We start from the raw sequence: 17,266 nt of genomic DNA, 5'->3' as shown, positions 1-17,266 counted from the left end.
CTAGAATTGGCATAGGACTTTTAGCAAAGTCCCGTTTATTAAAAGTGGTAGTTAAAAATAGTGTTTATAATGCCCACCTCCATGGGCCTGAAAAATGGCTCAGTGGTTAAGAGCACTTGCTGCCTGTAACTTCAGCTTCAGGGATCTGGCGCCCTCTTCTGGCCTCAGGCATCTGTACCCACACAGGTACCTGTAAACACACACACACACACACACACACACACACACACACACACACATAAAATTAAATAAAAAATGTTCAGGTCGCTGGGCATGGTGACGCAAACCTTTAATCCCAGCACTCAGGGAAGGAGAGGCGGCATATCACTGTGAGTTCTAGGCCAGCCTAGCCTAGTCTTTAAATATAGGTGTGGCCTATATTTAAAACGGATCTTCCCACCTCCAGTGATTCAGTCAAGAAAAATCCCTCAAGGCTGTACCCAGCACCTTAGGTTTTAAGTTAGTTCCAGATGTAGTCAAATTAACAACTCAGCGTAAGGGTTTTTTGTGGCTGAAGACCTTGGCAGATCAGAGATTAGGAATGCTGCCGAAGTCATACAACAGATCTCACGCAAAAGATGTATTGGAGGGAGGGACAGAGACAGAGAGCAAGAGACAGACAGACAGAGGAATAGAGAGTGAGAGACAGATGGAAGAATAGAGTGAGGGACCGACAGAGCGAGAGAGACAGACAGACAGACATAGACAGCGGCCTGTGATGTTGGGGATTTTTTTCACGCATACTCGCGTCACGTTTGGCAGCATAATGTGGTTGTTGGTGCTGAGTCGCCGAAGGTAGGCTGGGGCTAACAACCGAAATAGCCATCCCAAGTGCTGTACTAGGAAAAGAAAACACAGTAACTAGTAGATCTGGGTTTTGTGGGTCACTGGTTTGCCACTTCCGCTCCCGTCACTTGTCCTCAATTTACCTGGCTTGCAATGGATATAGTGCCCGCTTACTAGTTACTTTGTGTTACTGCGACAAAATGCCAGGACCAGAACAATTTGTAGGAAAAAAAAAAAAAAGAGTTGATTTGCACTTACGGTTCCAGATGGATAAGAGTCCCTCACGACAGGGAGGCACGGCAGCGAGCAGCATGGTGGTTGGTGCATGGAGGCCCAGAGCTCACATCCCAACCATGGTCATGTAGCGGGAGAGAGGAAACGGAAGTAGAGTGAGTTAAGCTTCCTCCAGCAAAGCTGCCCCAGCTAAACCTCCCCAAACAGCGCCACCAACTGGGGACCAAGTGCTTAGATGCCCCACACTGTTTGGGACACTTCCCATTCAAACAAAGCATCCAGCCGGGCGTGGTGGCGCACGGGAGGCACCTCCCAGCACTCGGGAGGCAGAGGCAGGCGGATCGCTGTGAGCTCGAGGCCAGCCTGGTCTACAAAGTGAGTCCAGGATAGCCAAGACTACACAAAGAAACCCTGTCTAGAAAAAAAAAAAAAAATCAAACAAAGCATCACAGCCAACAGCGCCCTCTCATGGGGAAATTGGGGGTTATAGGAAACGTGGGGGTAGAGGTCCATGCGGACAGCCGAGAGTAAAACTCGTGTGTCGTATCAGGACATAAAATGATTTTCTTAGCTAAGAAGGGGGACAGGCTGGTGCTGTAAAAGGGACCTAACACGGGCTATCCAGGGCTCCCGAAGCCGCGAGTGGGAAGAGGGAATACCGAGGAATGAGTGTTGGCCATGACGGTGCACATCAGCAATCGAAGCACTTTGGAGGTAGACGCTGTATTAGGCCCTGGGAACAGAGGGTTCCGTTAAGACTGGCCCCTACCTTCCATCGACAGGGGCTAGGATCTGACCCACCATCCAGCTGCATACTCTCCCCCAAATCAGTTGGGCCCCCAGGTGTGGCAGGAACCATCCATTTCTAAAGGTCACATCTCTAAACCAAAAGAATGCAGCTTTGCTTACACTGCACCAAACCGAACACATGCTTGCTTGTTTGATGGAGAAACTTCAGCTGGGGGGGGGGGGGGGACATCAGCGCTTCCTATGTATCTGTTTAACAAATCTGCCTCCCTAAACTGGTTCCATAGACAGAGGACAATTCAGGGGAAAAGAATTTAGAACACATTCTAATTAGCCCCACTGGGACCAGGGACCAGGTCAGTCTCCAGCCCTGAAAACCTATAACTCCTTTCCTCTGTCCAGAGAGCAGAATGATGGGCCAGCTTTCAGGATGAACCTTTTGGGGGCCGGTAGATGTGGAGCCTGGCTCCTTCCTGCCCTTTCTGGGGCCTCCGCAGTTGTCAGAGCCCGACATTTCAAAGTGTCATCTTCATGGGCAGAGGTGATGGGGGCGGGATGTGCTCGCCTTGAGCACTGGAGAAGCCGCCGGAGCTGATGTGCCCGAGTATCCGTGGGTGGGTGGCAGGCATGCACAGCCCCTAATTACACAGAAAGAGGCGCAGGCGTGTGCAGACAGGCCTCCCCGGAGTCCAGGCAGGTGGCCTCCTGATGAGGAGGGCCCCCAGCTTGGACTCTGAATACAGAAAATTTGTCACTGTGGAGGAAGGGATGTTATGTGACCAGGAGACCACAGCCTCTGGAAATGTGACCTTGTCTGGCTTTTCAGCTGTGGTCTACCCACTGGGGGCAGGTGGGGGGGGCATAGGCACAGCACAGGAAGGTCTTCCTCCAGGACCAATAGGTAGTCCTCAGCTCCATTAGACTCACAGCTTTGTCGATGGAGGCTTCTAGACCCCACCTCCTCAGTTCTTCCTTCAGGATGTCCAGGTGTGCAAGAGGTTGGTGTTTCTCCTTCTTGGCAACAGCATGGTTGGCTCAGGTAAGTGCCTCAGTCCCAGTCTCCCTGGGTCCTAGATTTGCTGTGTGCCCACCCCCACCCCCAAGTGTCTAATTCTCTCTGAGCTTCCGATCTCTTCTTAGCCACACGGCTTTGTCTCTGAACAGCTAAACCATTCCTCAGGGTTGGGGTGTTTAATTACTATTTGCATGGAGCTGGGCGATTTTTCCCACAGAAGACACAGGCTGCTCTTGCTCTGTTTCAGAGCCACTGGGGGAGCTGAATGTTTCTAAGAGAGAGGACAATTTGGCTTTAAAGCACAGGCAGGCAAACATCCCCTGGAAACACATTGCGGACAGAATCTTGACTGGCCCGCTCTTCTTAGGGACCATCTTATTTCCTGTGCTAGTACTGGGTAGCCTTCGCTCAGCTCCGGCCCAGCATGTAAGCACCCACGTCTCAGCAGCTATGATCACAGTCCTCTCCATAGCTCTAGCTATTTCTTTCTTTCTTTTCTGTTTTCCTTCTTTTTATTTTATTTTATTTTATTTATTTTAAGATAGGATCACATAGCCAAGGATGATCTTGGAGTTCTGGTTCCTTGACCAACCTCCATCTCCCAAGTGCTAGGATTACAAGCATACATCACTGTGCCCGTTGGTATGTGGTACACAGACTGGAGCCAGGGCCTGCTACATGCTAGGCAAGTACTTACCAACTTACGCTCCATTCCCAGCCCTCATGCCCACGGGCTTCACATCCAATTGGACCAGGAGTGTCGGATACACTGGGATCTGGTTAAGGACAGGTATGGAGGGCAGACCGCAATGATGGAAGGTGATTCTGGTACTGTCCATGTGGCTAGCCCTCTACAGTGGCACGGGCTGTCCCACCCATGATCCTTTTTCCTCCTCGTGCAGCATTCGTGCCGGATACACAGGTATTCTGACCTCTGTGCTCATGTTAAGAAACAGGCCTAGGGCTGGAGAGGTGGCTCAGTGGTTAAGAGCACTACCTGCTCTTCCAAAGGACCTGGGTTCAATTCCCAGCACCCACATGGCAGCTCATAACTGTCTGTAACTCCAAGATCTGACACCCTCACACCAATACACATAAATTTAAAATTAAATAAAATATTTTTTAAAGAAAGAAAGAAACAGGCCCAGGAGAGTGAGCAGACACCCAACTCTACTGGAAAGTCAGGGACAAGAGCAGATGCCATACTGAAAGTCTAGCTGTCTCCTACCTGTCCCTGAAGCCCTCTGGGTAGCCCCAAAATGGCCTTGAACTTACGGTTCTTCCTAAGCATGGGACTCCGCTTCACGCTTACCTCACCACATAGTCGTGTGTCTTTTACTTTTCATATTCCTGCAAGTCACGGTGACAGAGTGACATTGGCAAAGAGGTGAACTATAAATTCTATACCAAGAAGTTCAGTAGGAGAGAAGAGCAGGGCCAACAGAATCAAGCTCGGGAGTGCTGAGAACTCAGCAGAAGACACCAGTGGTTCTGGGACCTGTCCTGGGTTCCTGTGGCTTCATGCGCCTTGCTGCGGTTTGGTTAGGCCCTGTCTGTGCTAGATGCTTGGTCCCCAGCCTGGTGCTTCTGGAAGATGCTAGGACCTTGAAGAGGTGAGCTCTGCGGAGGCCTCTCTCTTCCTCTCTCATCTCCATGGTTACCTCTGCTCCCACCCCACCATACCACACAAACATACCCCAGAGGCCTAAAAGCAACAGATTAAATGCAGGAGAGAAGTGCAGCTCTCAAGTGAGGGTTGTTCTCTGTAGAACTGCCTCTCATATCAGAGCTAGGAATATGCATACCTCTGTACCAGGTGCCATAGTCCCTAGGGGACCCAGGGACCCAGGAAACCCTCTCTGGTGCAGCTGGCTGTGTTTGGCCTTCTTCTGCCTCCAGTGGCCACTATTAAAATTGCATGCTCCCCTCCAGCCTGGGGAAGGTCTCTGAGATCCTGGGCTGGCCCCTCCCTGCAAAGCTCTAAGCATTTTGACTTTCTAAGCTGTGTATCCTGAGGAGCAGGCGTTACAATGGCAGAATGGGAGCGTGGCCTCACGATGACTCACCTCCACTGCCTAGGCCAGGGTCTGGCCCTGAGATGACATTTGCTGTTGGGTCCATGAGTGACTGAAGACACCCGTCTCACTTTAGAAGTTGAGTGATCCCAGCCACATTCCTTCATGCCTCTGTATCTATCGCCCTCACTGGACTAACTATGGTGAGTGAGAGAATGGTTCTCTGAACAGGCTGTGGAGATAGAACTGCCTGGATCTGAGTCCTGTGTCCACTTTTTTCCTACATGTGTGTCCAAGGGGAGCTTGCTTAACTCCCCTGCACCTTATTATTCCTCATTGGTAATAAATATTATATATTTAGGCTAGGGGCTAAAGCCTGCAGATATGTATGAGGTGTCTCATCTAATATTATTGGTCATCTTTAACAATGATGATCGCATTTGTCCACTGGTGAAGCGATGGCATTCACATAATATGTGCCCAGTAGAAGCTGGCACAGATGTGGAGATACTCTACGCATACTAACTGGTATCTTTATGTGTGTGTGTGTTTCTGTGTGTATACATGTGTGCAGGTGCAGGGTGCGTGCCCATTTGATAGCTCTTGGGTCATACGTTTTTCAGACATGCTTTCTCACAGAACTGGAGTTCATTGATTCTGCAAGACTGACTGGTCAGCAAGGCCCAGGCATCTTCCTGTCTGCCTTTCGGTACTGGGACTACACTACCACACCTGGCTTTTTATGTGGGGGTGCTCTGGTCTTTATGCAGCAAGCACATCAGCTACTAAGCCTTCTCATCGGGCCCAATGCCTACTATCTCTTCTTGGACACTTGCCCTTTGTGTGCCTTGCTAATGAACAATGAGGGGGGCCCCTCCCCGGACCAACCCCCACCATACAGGGCTTTCCAAAAGAGGGATGCAGTTCTCCTTGTGGCCACTGGGGGCAGCCACGAGTCAAGGGTGGCAGACAACTGAGAGCGCCTCTTGCAAGAGTTGAGGCTGTGTGCTGTAACTCAGCAGAGGGCTTGCTTAGCATTTGTGAGACCTCAGGCTTGACCCTAGCGCCGAGGTTTTGTTCTGAAAAGCAGCCATCTTTTCAACTTCAGAGAAGAAGAATAACGGGAAGTCCCGATTAGAAATGGATTCATTGAGCTGGAGAGTTGGCTTAGTGGTTAAGAGCACTGTCTGTTCTTCCAAAGGTCCCAGGTTCAATTCCCAGCACCCACATGGCAGCTCACAACTGTACCTCCAAGAACTGACACCCTCACACCAATGCACATAAATTAAAAAATTGAATAAAAAATATTTTTTTAAAAAATGAATTCATTGGGCGGGAGAGATGGCTCAGTGGTTAAGAGCGCCACCTGCTCTTCCAGAGGTCCTCAGCTCAATTCCCAGAAGCCACATGGTGGCTCAAAACCATCTCTAATGGGATCTGATGCCCTCTTCTGCAGATAAAGCATTCATATACAATTTTTTTTAAAAAGGAAAGAAAGAAAGGGATTCATCCTGACATCACAGAAAGAATCCGTCTCGGAACGGAACTGGGCATGGTGGCGCAGCCGGCAGTCAGCATTTGAGAGGTGGGGTCCTGCCAATTGGGAGTTCAAGGTCAGCTTGTCCTACATAGGGAGTCCCAGGCTAGTCAGAGTTATAAAAGAAGACCTTGTCTCCGAAATATAAAAATAAAACTGAAAGGCAAAACAACAACTACAACAATAAAAAGACTATCTTGAGGGAGGAAATGGAGGCAAGATTATGATTTCAAGGCCGTTATTGGCAACATAGTGAGTTCAAAGCCAGCCTGGACATGAGACCCTGCTTCCAAAAGAATGGAGCTTGGAGTAGGGTGTGGTTGTGCCTATCTGTGAATCTGTGGCTGTAGCCCTTGAAAGGGGAAGGCAGGAGGCTTTCAAAAAATTTAGTGAGGCTCGGCAAGTGAAATTGTGCACCACCACTCCTGACAGCAACCTGAGTTGAATCTAGATCCTACAAGTTGACCTTTGACACTTACAAGCCCACACACGTATCCACAGGCACAACACACACACACATACACACATACACAAACCAATGAAAATATTTTTTAAAAAGAGCATAGTCAGTGTCCAGCACGGTGGCACATGCCTATAGTCCCCGCACTTGGGAGGCAGAGGCAGACGGATCTCTGTGTGTGCAAGGCCAGCCTGATCTACAAAGCAAGTCCAGGACAGCCAAGGCTCCACAGAGAAACATTGTCTCAAAAACTCAACAACAACAACAACAAAGCAGAGTGAGACCCTGTCCCAGAACAAGACATCCCAACAGCACAACACAGAGGCCAGCTATGTCCTGGGAAATGCTTTAATGCCCTGTGCCTCCTAGAGATGGGGCTCAGCCTTCAGCCTTTAGACAGACTCTTTGTGGTCCATAGAAGGAACAAGACCATAGCCAGGGCATCTGGGATCCTAAGAAGACTGTCAAAGGGCATGGTGAGTCTGTGACAGACTCACAAAAGACTCCAGCCTGGAAGGGCAGATGGTGAAGGGGAGTTTGGGTCAAATCCTTCACCCACTGAGAGAACCCGGTCTGAGCAGGGCTGAGAGAAAATCCTGTCTAATCCTTCCTGCTGCACCTGTGCCTCAGAGTCCTGCTGGGGAGACCAAGGAACAGAGAGGGGCTCAACATTGTCCCCACCTGTGGCCTCAGCCACAGAGGCAGCCTAGAGCTCACCAACGGGCATTGGCATCTCTCTGGAGTCCTGAGGAGATGTCAGATGCAGGGGGGAGGGGGCTTGTGTATCTCAGGAGCAATGGCTTGTTACTTGGCGTCCTAAGAAATGTCCTTCCCTCCAGGGGCTGAGGTTTCACCGGGCCAGATGCAGCTCAGAGATTGACAACCAGTTCATTTCCCAGCAGTCTCAGCTCAGCCCGGCCAGCAGTTTCCACAAGCATCACACAGTCAGGGACACCACAGCTCCAAGGCTGACATCTTTGGCCTGATTATGAGCATCAGAGCCAGACAGGAAACGTGCTGCGTTTGTCTCCAGAAATGCTGCCGCTGCTTTCGAAGGGGGGAAGCTTCCCAAGTCTTCACGATTCCCACTTCGCTGTACCAACTCTCTCATTAGTCTAACCCAAGGCATGAGAGTCCTAGTGGTGTACGGTGGTGGGTACCGTTTCCAGGGTGAGCTTCCGCTAGGGCACACTGGCATTTGCTCTTTTTCAGAGCCCTCTATGGGACATGAGCTGCCATCCTGCAAGTTGAGGCTCCCGGGATTCCTCCAGGAGGAGCCAAGAAGCATGTGCGTTCCAGATGAGCCTTGAGCTGACAGTAGCCCCAGCAGGCACATTGCTGCAACACATATGTGATTTAGAACTACGGTGCTCTTCTGTACACCTCTCTCAAATTTCTGAGGTGACTTGTTACACAGCAGGAGGAGAATAATGCTGATACTAATGTATTTATTTTATTTTATTTTATTTATTTTTATTTTTCAAGACAGGGTTTCTCTGTGTATCCTTGGCCATCCTGGAACACACACACACACACACACACACACACACACACACACACACACACACACCTCCAAGTGAAAGGATAAAAAAACAGAGTATAGGGAGGAAAAAAAGATAGACATGTAGCTTATACTTGTAATCCCAACAAGTATGAGGAGGAGAAGGAGTTTGAGCCAGTCTCAGCTAGGTAGCAAGTGTGAAGCCAGCCTAGCCTACACAAGACCCCATCTTCTTAAAAACAAACAAACAAAGTAGTGGGCTAGCTAGAACCTATAACACACCCTCTAAGCTAATACTCTGCTTGCTCAGGAAATAGAGAGCCATGTATCCCTGGTCACACAGCAGCCAGAGTACCAGCACTGCAGCTGGCCTGTCCCCAGCTTCCATGGAAGTATTGCTGGGAGGGAGTGAACATGGATGTGTGTGTGTGTGTGTGTGTGTGTGTGTGTGTGTGTGTGTGTGTGTGAAAGCTACACTCTTGGGAGAAGCACAATTCGCACTCTCATGACTTTCTGGGTTCAGCCCCAGTACCACATAAGAACAAGTGTGTGATCCCAGCGTTTGGGAGGCAGAAGCAGGAAGATCAGGAGTTCAAGGTCATCCTTGGGTACATCATAAATCTGAGGCGAGCCTGAGCTACGTGACACCGACACCCTGTCAGTAAATAAAAGAGGTTGGTGAGATAGAACTTGCTGTGCATGATGACTTGAGCTCTAGCCTTAGAAGCCACATCAGGTGGAAGGAGAAAACCAACTTCTCAAAGTTATAAAGTTGTCCTCTGACCTCCACACACATCCTGTGCACACAGGCAGGCACACACACACACACACACACACACACACACACACACACACCACATACATCACACATACAATAAAAATTAATACTTTTTTGTGTGGCAGATATGGTAGCACACGCCTTTAATCCCAACACTCGAGAGGCAGAGGCAGGAGGATCTCTGTGAGTTCGAGGCCAGCATGATCTTCATAGTGAGTTCCAGGACAGCTAGAACTAGAAAGACACTGTCTCAAACAAAACAAAACAAAAACACAACACTTTTTTTTTTTAATGAAAAATAGTAAGAGCTCTGCTGAAAATGTTATTAAAGAAGCATAATCAAGAAAAAGTGCCCAGAAATCTCCCATGAGCTCCAACTGTGCAGCTGGCAACACAGTGTTCAAATAAGACACTGCTGGGTTTGTCCCTTTAAAAGCCAATCTGTCTTGTAGCGCCCTCCTGTAATCTAATGTATGAGGAGGCGCAGTGCAGAGAACTGCACTGACCCCTGTGTCCCCAGGCTCTGTTGTTTTTTGCTTGGTGGCTCCCTGTCAGTCTGAGGTCAGGGTTAGGGGATACCATCTGGCCTCAGAGCCCAGACCAGAGCAATCCCCACCCACTGGCTGGACTGTGATTCCAACTGTGAAACAAGTCTACACAGGGGCTGATAGGAACCCACCAACTCCAACTGCCTTTCTAGAGTTTCTCTGTGTAGCCTTGGCTGTCCCAGGATTACAGGTGTGCTTTGTGCCTGGGTTTTGTTGTTGTTGTTATTGGGTTGGGGGGGGGGTGTTTGTTTTGTTTTGTTTTGTTGGGTTTTTTGAGACAAGGTTTCTCCGGGGAGCTTTTGCTGTCCTGGAGCACTTTCTCAAACTCACAGAGATCAGAGATCCACCTTCCACCTTTCTCTGCCTCCTGAGTGCTGCAATTAAAGGTATGTGCCACCACTGCCTGGCTGGATTTTTTTTTTTTCCTTTAAACATTGGTTCCCAGGGAGGATCCAACTCAGGATTTTATAAGAATTTTATCCAGCTCAATATTTATTTGTTTGTTTGTTTATTGTTGTTGTTATTATTGTTTTCAAATTATGGGTCTCATGTTGCCCTCAGACCTAGAAAATCACACTTGCAAAGGGGAAGGAGAAATAGGTTGATTATGGGGCTGAGCAGCCTGCCAACTTGCCTAACCCGCTTGGTGAGCTCTAGGAAAGGAAGAGAGCTGTTTCAAAAAGAAAATACATACATACATACATACATACATACATACATACATACATACATACACAGTGAGCAGAGCCTGAAGAGTGGCACCTGAGATACTCCTCAGCACCCATACACATAAATGCACACATATGAACCACACATACACATCAAAACATTTAAAAATGTGAAACATCATCAAAGCACTGAATCTCCCAGCACGAGGCCTTTTGCAGCACAAGACCCCTTGTGTTTTCACACTTGGAACCCCCAACGGCCAGCTCTGCTGTGTCCACTGAGGCCACTTTGCTGTGTTCCTTTGTGTGCTGCCTCTCTAGGCTGCTCGGATATGAGTTATCAGTACAAGGCTCCCAGATGTTGTAGATTTGAACAGAAAGGTCATCTGGGCCCTGGGTGGCCATCTAGGGCATGGCAGGGACTGTGGTTGCTCCCTATGAAAGAAACCACAGACTCGTGCTCAGGAATGTGGGCCCAGTGTTTCCCAGAACATTCCTGAAGGAAGCAGCTAGCAGATAGTGTTCTGGTGAATTCCATAGCTTAGCCTTGGTTAGCAGGATACTGCCTTCAAGGAAAACTATGAGCAGGAGACTGGGGGGGGGGGGCAGAGCCCAGGCATCCTAGGAACCCCCAGAAAACTAGAGGAAGAGAACTGAACACATTTTTCATGTGTTATTCTGATCTATAGGGCACACACACACACACACACACACACACACACACTGAGCCAGGGCCTAACTATGCTGAGTAAGCAGAGCAGTGGAAATTCCCCAGGGCTGTGACCTTGTGAACAGCCAGGGTGATTGAAATGTCACTGGGAAGTTTGTGTAAGCTTCTTCGAGGTTGTCCTGGAGAAAGCACTGGTGGCCAATGGGCAACACGGAAACATCTAGACACACTTTGTTATTCTTCCTCTTTTTCTTCTTATTCTTTCTTTCTTTCTTTCTTTCTTTTTTTTTTTTTTTTAAAGACAGGGTTTCTCTATGTAGCCCTGGCTGTGTCCTGGACTCACTTTGTAGACCAGGCTGGCCTCAAACTCACAGTGATCCACCTGCCTCTGCCTCCCAAGTGTTGGGATTACAGGCGTGTGCCACCACGCCCAGTTCTTTCTTATTCTTAAGGCTGCTGGTTGCTGCTTTTTTGTTTTTAAGATTTATTTATTTTATGTATATGAGTGTTTTACTTGCATGTATATCTGTGCATCACATGGGTGCCCGGTGCTCATTGAGGTCAGAAGGATGCCTTAAATCCCATGGAACTAGAATTACAAATGTTTGTGAGGTGCCATGTGGGCCCTAGGACTAAACCTGGGTCCTCTGCACTAGAAGCCAGTGTCCTTAACTGCTGAGTCATCTCTCTAGCTCCTTGTTCTTAAGTTTTAAAAAATGGTGGGCCAGGTGGTGGCAGCGGCGCACGCCTTTAACCCCAGCACTCTGGGAGGCAGAGGCAGGCAGATCTCTGTGAGTTTGAGGCCAGCCTGGTCTACAAAGAGTTCCAGGACAGCCATGGCTACACAGAGAAATCTTGTCTTAAAAAACAAAAACAAAACGAAACAACCGCAACAAAATATTATCAACATGTCAAACTAGGAAGAGTGCCTGGAGACAGTGGCCATATTCCTCTGCATTAAGTCTGTGGCGTCTTCCACAGGGACTGACCACTGTCCCTGCACGGTCTAGTAGGTCACCCTCCGTGACACAGTGAGTTCTAGGGTAGTTAGGGCAGCATAATGAGGTACTGCATTAAAAAAAAAAAAAAAAAAAAAAGAGGAAAAGAAAAAGAAAACAAACAGGAAGTGGGGAAATAAAAGGTGTAGGAGGGGCTGGAGAGATGGCTCAGTGGTTAAGAGTACTGTCTGCTCTCACAAAGGTCCTGAGTTCAATTCCCAGCAACCACGTGGGGACTCACCATCATCTATAATGGGATCTGATGCCCTCTTCTGGCATGGAGGTGTACATGCAGATAGAGTACTCTTCTACATAAAAATAAATAAATAATTTTTTTTTTTAAGAGCGAGAAAGAGAGAAGGGGGAGGAGGAGTCACTGTACTTTAGTAACCTTAAGGAAAGTGTTTCTTTGTGGAAGTGAAATTCTAAGTAGTTTTCTTGTTGCTGTTTTCCTAGAGTTTGATACTGTAGCTTAGGCTAGCTGGGGGAACTCACTCTGCTGCCCAGGTTGGCCTCAACTTCCTGCCTTGGCTTGCTGAACCATTATGTCCAGCTTTTGCAAAACATTTAATAGACAAGGTATTCTAGTTTGCTTACTGTTGCTCTAATAAACACCACGACCAGAAGCAATTGGGGGGTGGGGTATTAGAGGGGAGGGGGGAGGGGTTGGGGGGAAGGGTTTATTTCAGCTTATACTTTCAGGTCACAGTCCATCACTGAAGGGAGTCAGGGCAAGCATTCAATGCAAGAACCACAGGGGAACACAGTTAGCTAGCTTCCTCACTGGGTCCCTTGTGCTCAGCTGGTTTTCTTCTACAGCCTAGGACTCTCTGCCTACAGCTGGTACCACCCATAATGAATGCACTGGGCCCTTCTACCTAGGTTATTGATCAAAACAATAGCCTACAGAGAGGGGCACAGGTCAATATGAACCAGGCAGTTCTTCAGCCGAGGTTCCTCCCTCCCCACTCTAGGTTGAATCTGATTGACAATCGAAACTAACCAGGGTGTAAGTGGAGGTCAAGTCAAAAGGACACAGCCTGGATGCCCTGATGAACCCTCCCTCAGCACTTCCTGCATTCATGTTTCGCCCTGTCTTCTCTTCCTCTTGTGCCTACCCTCTCAATCCCGTACCTCCCCCACGCCCCTCCGCCCCCCACTGAAGGTGTCTCCAAGATGAGATTTCTCCAGCATCTTGGGCCTAGAAAGGGTGTTCCCAGCTTCTCCACCTTTGGGGGTTCAGAGAAAGCTCGCCTCTTCTCAGCTTCTCATTCTAACAAAGGCAGAGAGGGTGGCTTGGTGTCGGGTCCATCAGGAAGGGCTGGCTGGGTGTTTAAGCCATGGGCAGTTTTCTTGTACCGTTGGGGACACCAACAGCAGTTCTTGGCATGCCCTGTGCCCTCCATGGTGATCAGGGCTCAGAGTTAGGGATGGGAGGAGTGTCTTGGCACCATTGTAGACTCCCCAACTGGGCCAGTTTCCTAGGGGGAAGGGAATGGAAGCTGGTAGTAGCCAAGCCACTGTGGTTGGGGAGAGGCAGAGTTTCTCCCCCATGCTCAAGAGAGTGACTGTGAAAGGTCTCAGAGTTGGAGGCAAGGATTCTTGTTCCCACAGCTTGTTGGATAGTCATTTGCGAGTGGCCTAGAGACTCACAGCTCTCAGGCTGGGACAGGAAGAGTCACAGCTTGTCTCTGAGAGCCTGGCTTGGGGTCCATGTTGCTGAGAAGGGGTGGCAATGGTGGTAAGCTTGTGAACTCTTCACCTGGCTGTGCAGTTTGGCTCCCTGCAGTCTACAGCAGGGGGGAAGACAGGCCTGGCTCCTGGGGCTGTGGGGAAATAATTAGTCCCTCTAAAGAGCATTGTAATCTCAGATCAAAGGGGTCTCCCAGCTGCAAAGGCGCTTTACAGGCGCTTGGCCAGCCCCTGGAACACCCACTCCAGGCCACTCCAATGGTGGGTGCAGACTCGCACACCTTCCAAAGTACCATCTCATCCTGAGCCTGCCTAGCCTAGTAAACCTCTGTCCCCTAAGACTAGGACATCACTTCACCAACCTACATACTGGAGGGCCAGGCATAGGTCTGCAGCCTTTTTTTCTGGCACACTCCAGCTTGAGTATTGTGACTCTGGATCCCTGGGACACCGCCATCTACCTTTTGCTTTTTGGATTTCTCTAGGAAGGGCTGGGGGTGGGGGGGTGTGAGGGGCGGAGGAGCGGAGAGGGGCGGGACTAGAAGTGGCCTGGGGCCAGACGCACCGGTGGTGGTGGGGGAATAGGCGCCAAGGAGGAGCGAGTGTGGGCGTGGTCGATGGAGGGCGTGGTGTGAGGGTGAAGGGCGTGTCCGGGGTGTGGCCAGAGGGTACCTCTCCAGCCCGGAAGGAACGGGAGGAGGAGCCCCAGGATCTGGAGTTGTTCCCACGTGAGAGGATCGCGCCGGATTCCTACGGTGCGGCGGCAGCGGACTGCCTAGCGTCCGGCGGGACTGAGAGATCGCTGGCCGGGCGCGCGTGGGCGGCCCGATGCGGCGGCGGCTCCGCGGGCTGTGAGCTGGGCGTCCGCCGTCGGAGCCCTGCGCGCCGCCGTGGGGCCTCGCGTCCCGGGCACACGGGATGCGGGCGGCCGACTCGGGCTCGTGGGAGCGCGTTCGCCAGCTTGCCGCACACGGCCAGCCGGCTCCGTCCTGCGGGCGGGACACGGGGCCGGCGCGCGTCCCGGAGCCCGGAGCATGCGAGCTATGCGAGGACGCTGCTGGGCCTCGAGAACAGCAGCGAGCTGGGACAGTCCGCGATGCAGCAGATGGCTATGGCAGCCAGTTGGGTAGGTGCTCTCGGGGTCGAGAGGGTGGCAAGGCTGCAGGCCCCGGAGTCCGGGAGTCCGCGGGGCCGAGGCCGGGCGCATGGAGGCGCTAGGGGCCCGGACCTTGGAGCTGCTGGTGGCAAAGTTGTGTCCCCAAGCGCCGGGAGGGTGCGTCCGGGAGGCGCCCTGGACTAGAAGAGTTCTTCAGTTTAGGAGCTTGAGTCTCTGGACTCTCAGGCAGCGCCCCTCCCCCATTCTAGAACCTCAAGAGGACTGCAGGGAGAAAAGGTCAGGATCATGCCTGTCAGGGTCCTGTGATACCATGGCGCCTGAAGACTGCACTCAGAGCGTGGGAAAGGGGCTAGCCCGGTGCAAAGTTGGGATGGCCCCTTGTGAGTTCTTCAGCTTAGGAGCTGGGTTCTTTGGGCTATCTGGCTCCCTCACTGGAGCTCCCTAAAGCACTAAACAGAGAGAGTTTAATTCCGTGTTTGTCAGGGTCTTGCAAGCCAGATGCCTCCAGGGCACCTGGCAAGACCCGGAGCAAGTGTGCAAAGTTGGGGCGACCTCCTGTACTGTGCTTGTAACCCATCTGGTAGCCGTAAACTCGGGGGAGAAAACGCCCCTTTGCTTTTGCCACGCCACTCGCGTTTGCTCAAGCGGAACAGAGGTGTTGCTACGTTCGCATACACTTAAACTCCAGAGGAAATTGCAGCGGTGGGAAACTCAAGTACTGAGATCTAATTGCGTGTACTTGGCCGACTCACCCCAAGTAGAGTGCTGTGGTTCCGTGTTAAAATGCGCCAGTGGGTGCGCCCATTCCCGTCTCAGCTGTCTCCCTCCACCCGCCCCGAAGTTAAGTCATGGGGTAGGGGGCCAGGAAGCCTGGGTCCTCCTGACTCTGAGGGGAAACAATTTAGATGGAAGTCTGCTAAGCCTTTTCCAAGAAGAGCCTATCATCCTTTAGTTTGACTTCTGAACACTTTTCCAGGAACAATGGAAGAGTTTGTTTGTTTGTGTTTAAATTATTGAACACCTTACTGTGTGGCAGTAATTTTCGTGCAGTGTCCTGAAACCCTACTTGGGAGTGAAACTGTCTTCTATCCATGCGGATAGGTACAGAAAAAGCCAGAGGTTGAGCCACTTATTAAGATTTCTCACTTACTAAGATTTTAAACCTTGGTGCTGGCGGTTCAGTTTTTGTCTAAGGCGGGGTCTTGGTATGTAGCCCAGGCCTACCTTGAACTCCAGATCTTCTGCCATGCTAGAATTACAGGCACTGGCCACCAGGCTTGGCTTCGGACCTCAGATTCTGTCTGTTGCACTGCAAAGCTTAGCATGCAGGTACGAGGGAGCTCCTGGGCTAGGGGAACCCACAGAACACCTGCCAAGTAATTCTTTCCTTTGATGAGGAGCCAGCTGATGCACAGCAGCACACAGGTTAAGCAACCTGTGTCGACTCTTTGAGACTCAGTTTACCCACAGTGGAAATTGGTACCCACTAAGGATGTGTGATCTTTTAAAAGCTGCTGCATATAAACCCGGCAAAGTGGCACATACCTGTCATTCCACGTACTCAGAAGGATGTTGAGTTCAAGGACTACCTGCGCTACAAAATAAGGTCAAGGCCACCCTGGGCAGCTTCAGTGAGACCCTGCCTCAAAAAGCATAGTACAGCTCAGTGGTAGATCCCTTGGCCATGGTATTGAGGATCCAGATTTGAGCTCCAGTATAAAAGAGAAGGCGGGCAGGCAAGATGGCTAAGTGGGAAATGGCACTTGCTGCCAAGCCTAACAACTTGGGTTCCATTCCCCAAGGAACCCACCTGGTGGAGGAAGGAGAGAGTTGTCTTCTGACCTCTACATGTGAGCTATGGCATGTGTATGCTCTCCTTCCCATGTTCATTCATATATATGTGTGTGTGTGTGTGTGTGTGTGTGTGTGTGTGTGTATATATATATATATATATATTTTTTTTTTTTAGAAGAAAGGCGAGAGAACAAGTGAGAGAGCACCTGGCCTATGTCACAGCAGCTGCATAATACATGTTAGTCCTGGCTGTTTCACACCTGGCATACTTACTGAACCACCTGTCACTACCCTAGGGACTCAGTTTCCCATTAGGTTGGAATGCTGCTGTCTGTCTGTCTCTGCCCTTTTGACCTGTGTGTGGTGTGTCATGATGTCTTTTGCCCCATCTGTAAGAACACTTCAGGGAGCTTAGGCCAGTGTGTTGTGGCTGTGGATGCTGTTATTAGGTAAACGTGTGGAAGATGGCTGGGTGCAGGTACGGCTGTTGACTCTGTGTCTAGATGGGTTCCATTCCTGTGTTCACGATAGCAATATCCTGATGGCGTGCTGTCAGTGGGAAATGCCTGCCTCTTACACCGGAGACTAGTTTTCCACAGCCTTCCCTCCCTCATCGCACGTCCCTATAGGGGAGAGGGTGTTGGAGTTGGGCTTTCCCAAATCACTGGTGGCATTCCTGCAGGAGACAAAATCACACCAGTGAGTG

The 17,266-nt window shown here is 50.3% G+C and overlaps 1 protein-coding gene across 2 annotated transcripts in view; it reads left to right on the top strand.

The window, feature by feature from the left end:
• Positions 1–17,266, top strand: part of Kazn (kazrin, periplakin interacting protein) — a 998,054-nt gene that overhangs the window by 843,128 nt on the left and 137,660 nt on the right. Inside the window, exon 1 of one of the 2 annotated variants that reach the window (XM_051172202.1) lies at positions 14,555–14,775. The exons of the other annotated variant lie outside the window; for it this stretch is intronic. Within the exon in view, the coding sequence (XP_051028159.1) occupies positions 14,568–14,775 (208 nt within the window). The 5' untranslated portion in view covers positions 14,555–14,567. Of the gene's footprint in view, positions 1–14,554; positions 14,776–17,266 lie in introns of those variants that run through there. 2 annotated transcript variants of the gene reach the window in all.

The sequence above is a fragment of the Acomys russatus genome, chromosome 29 (assembly GCF_903995435.1).
Source record: "Acomys russatus chromosome 29, mAcoRus1.1, whole genome shotgun sequence".
Classification (NCBI taxonomy): Eukaryota; Metazoa; Chordata; class Mammalia; order Rodentia; family Muridae; genus Acomys; species Acomys russatus.
The sequence above is the reverse complement of the archived record's forward strand: the minus strand, read 5'-3'. Positions and strand labels throughout refer to the sequence as shown.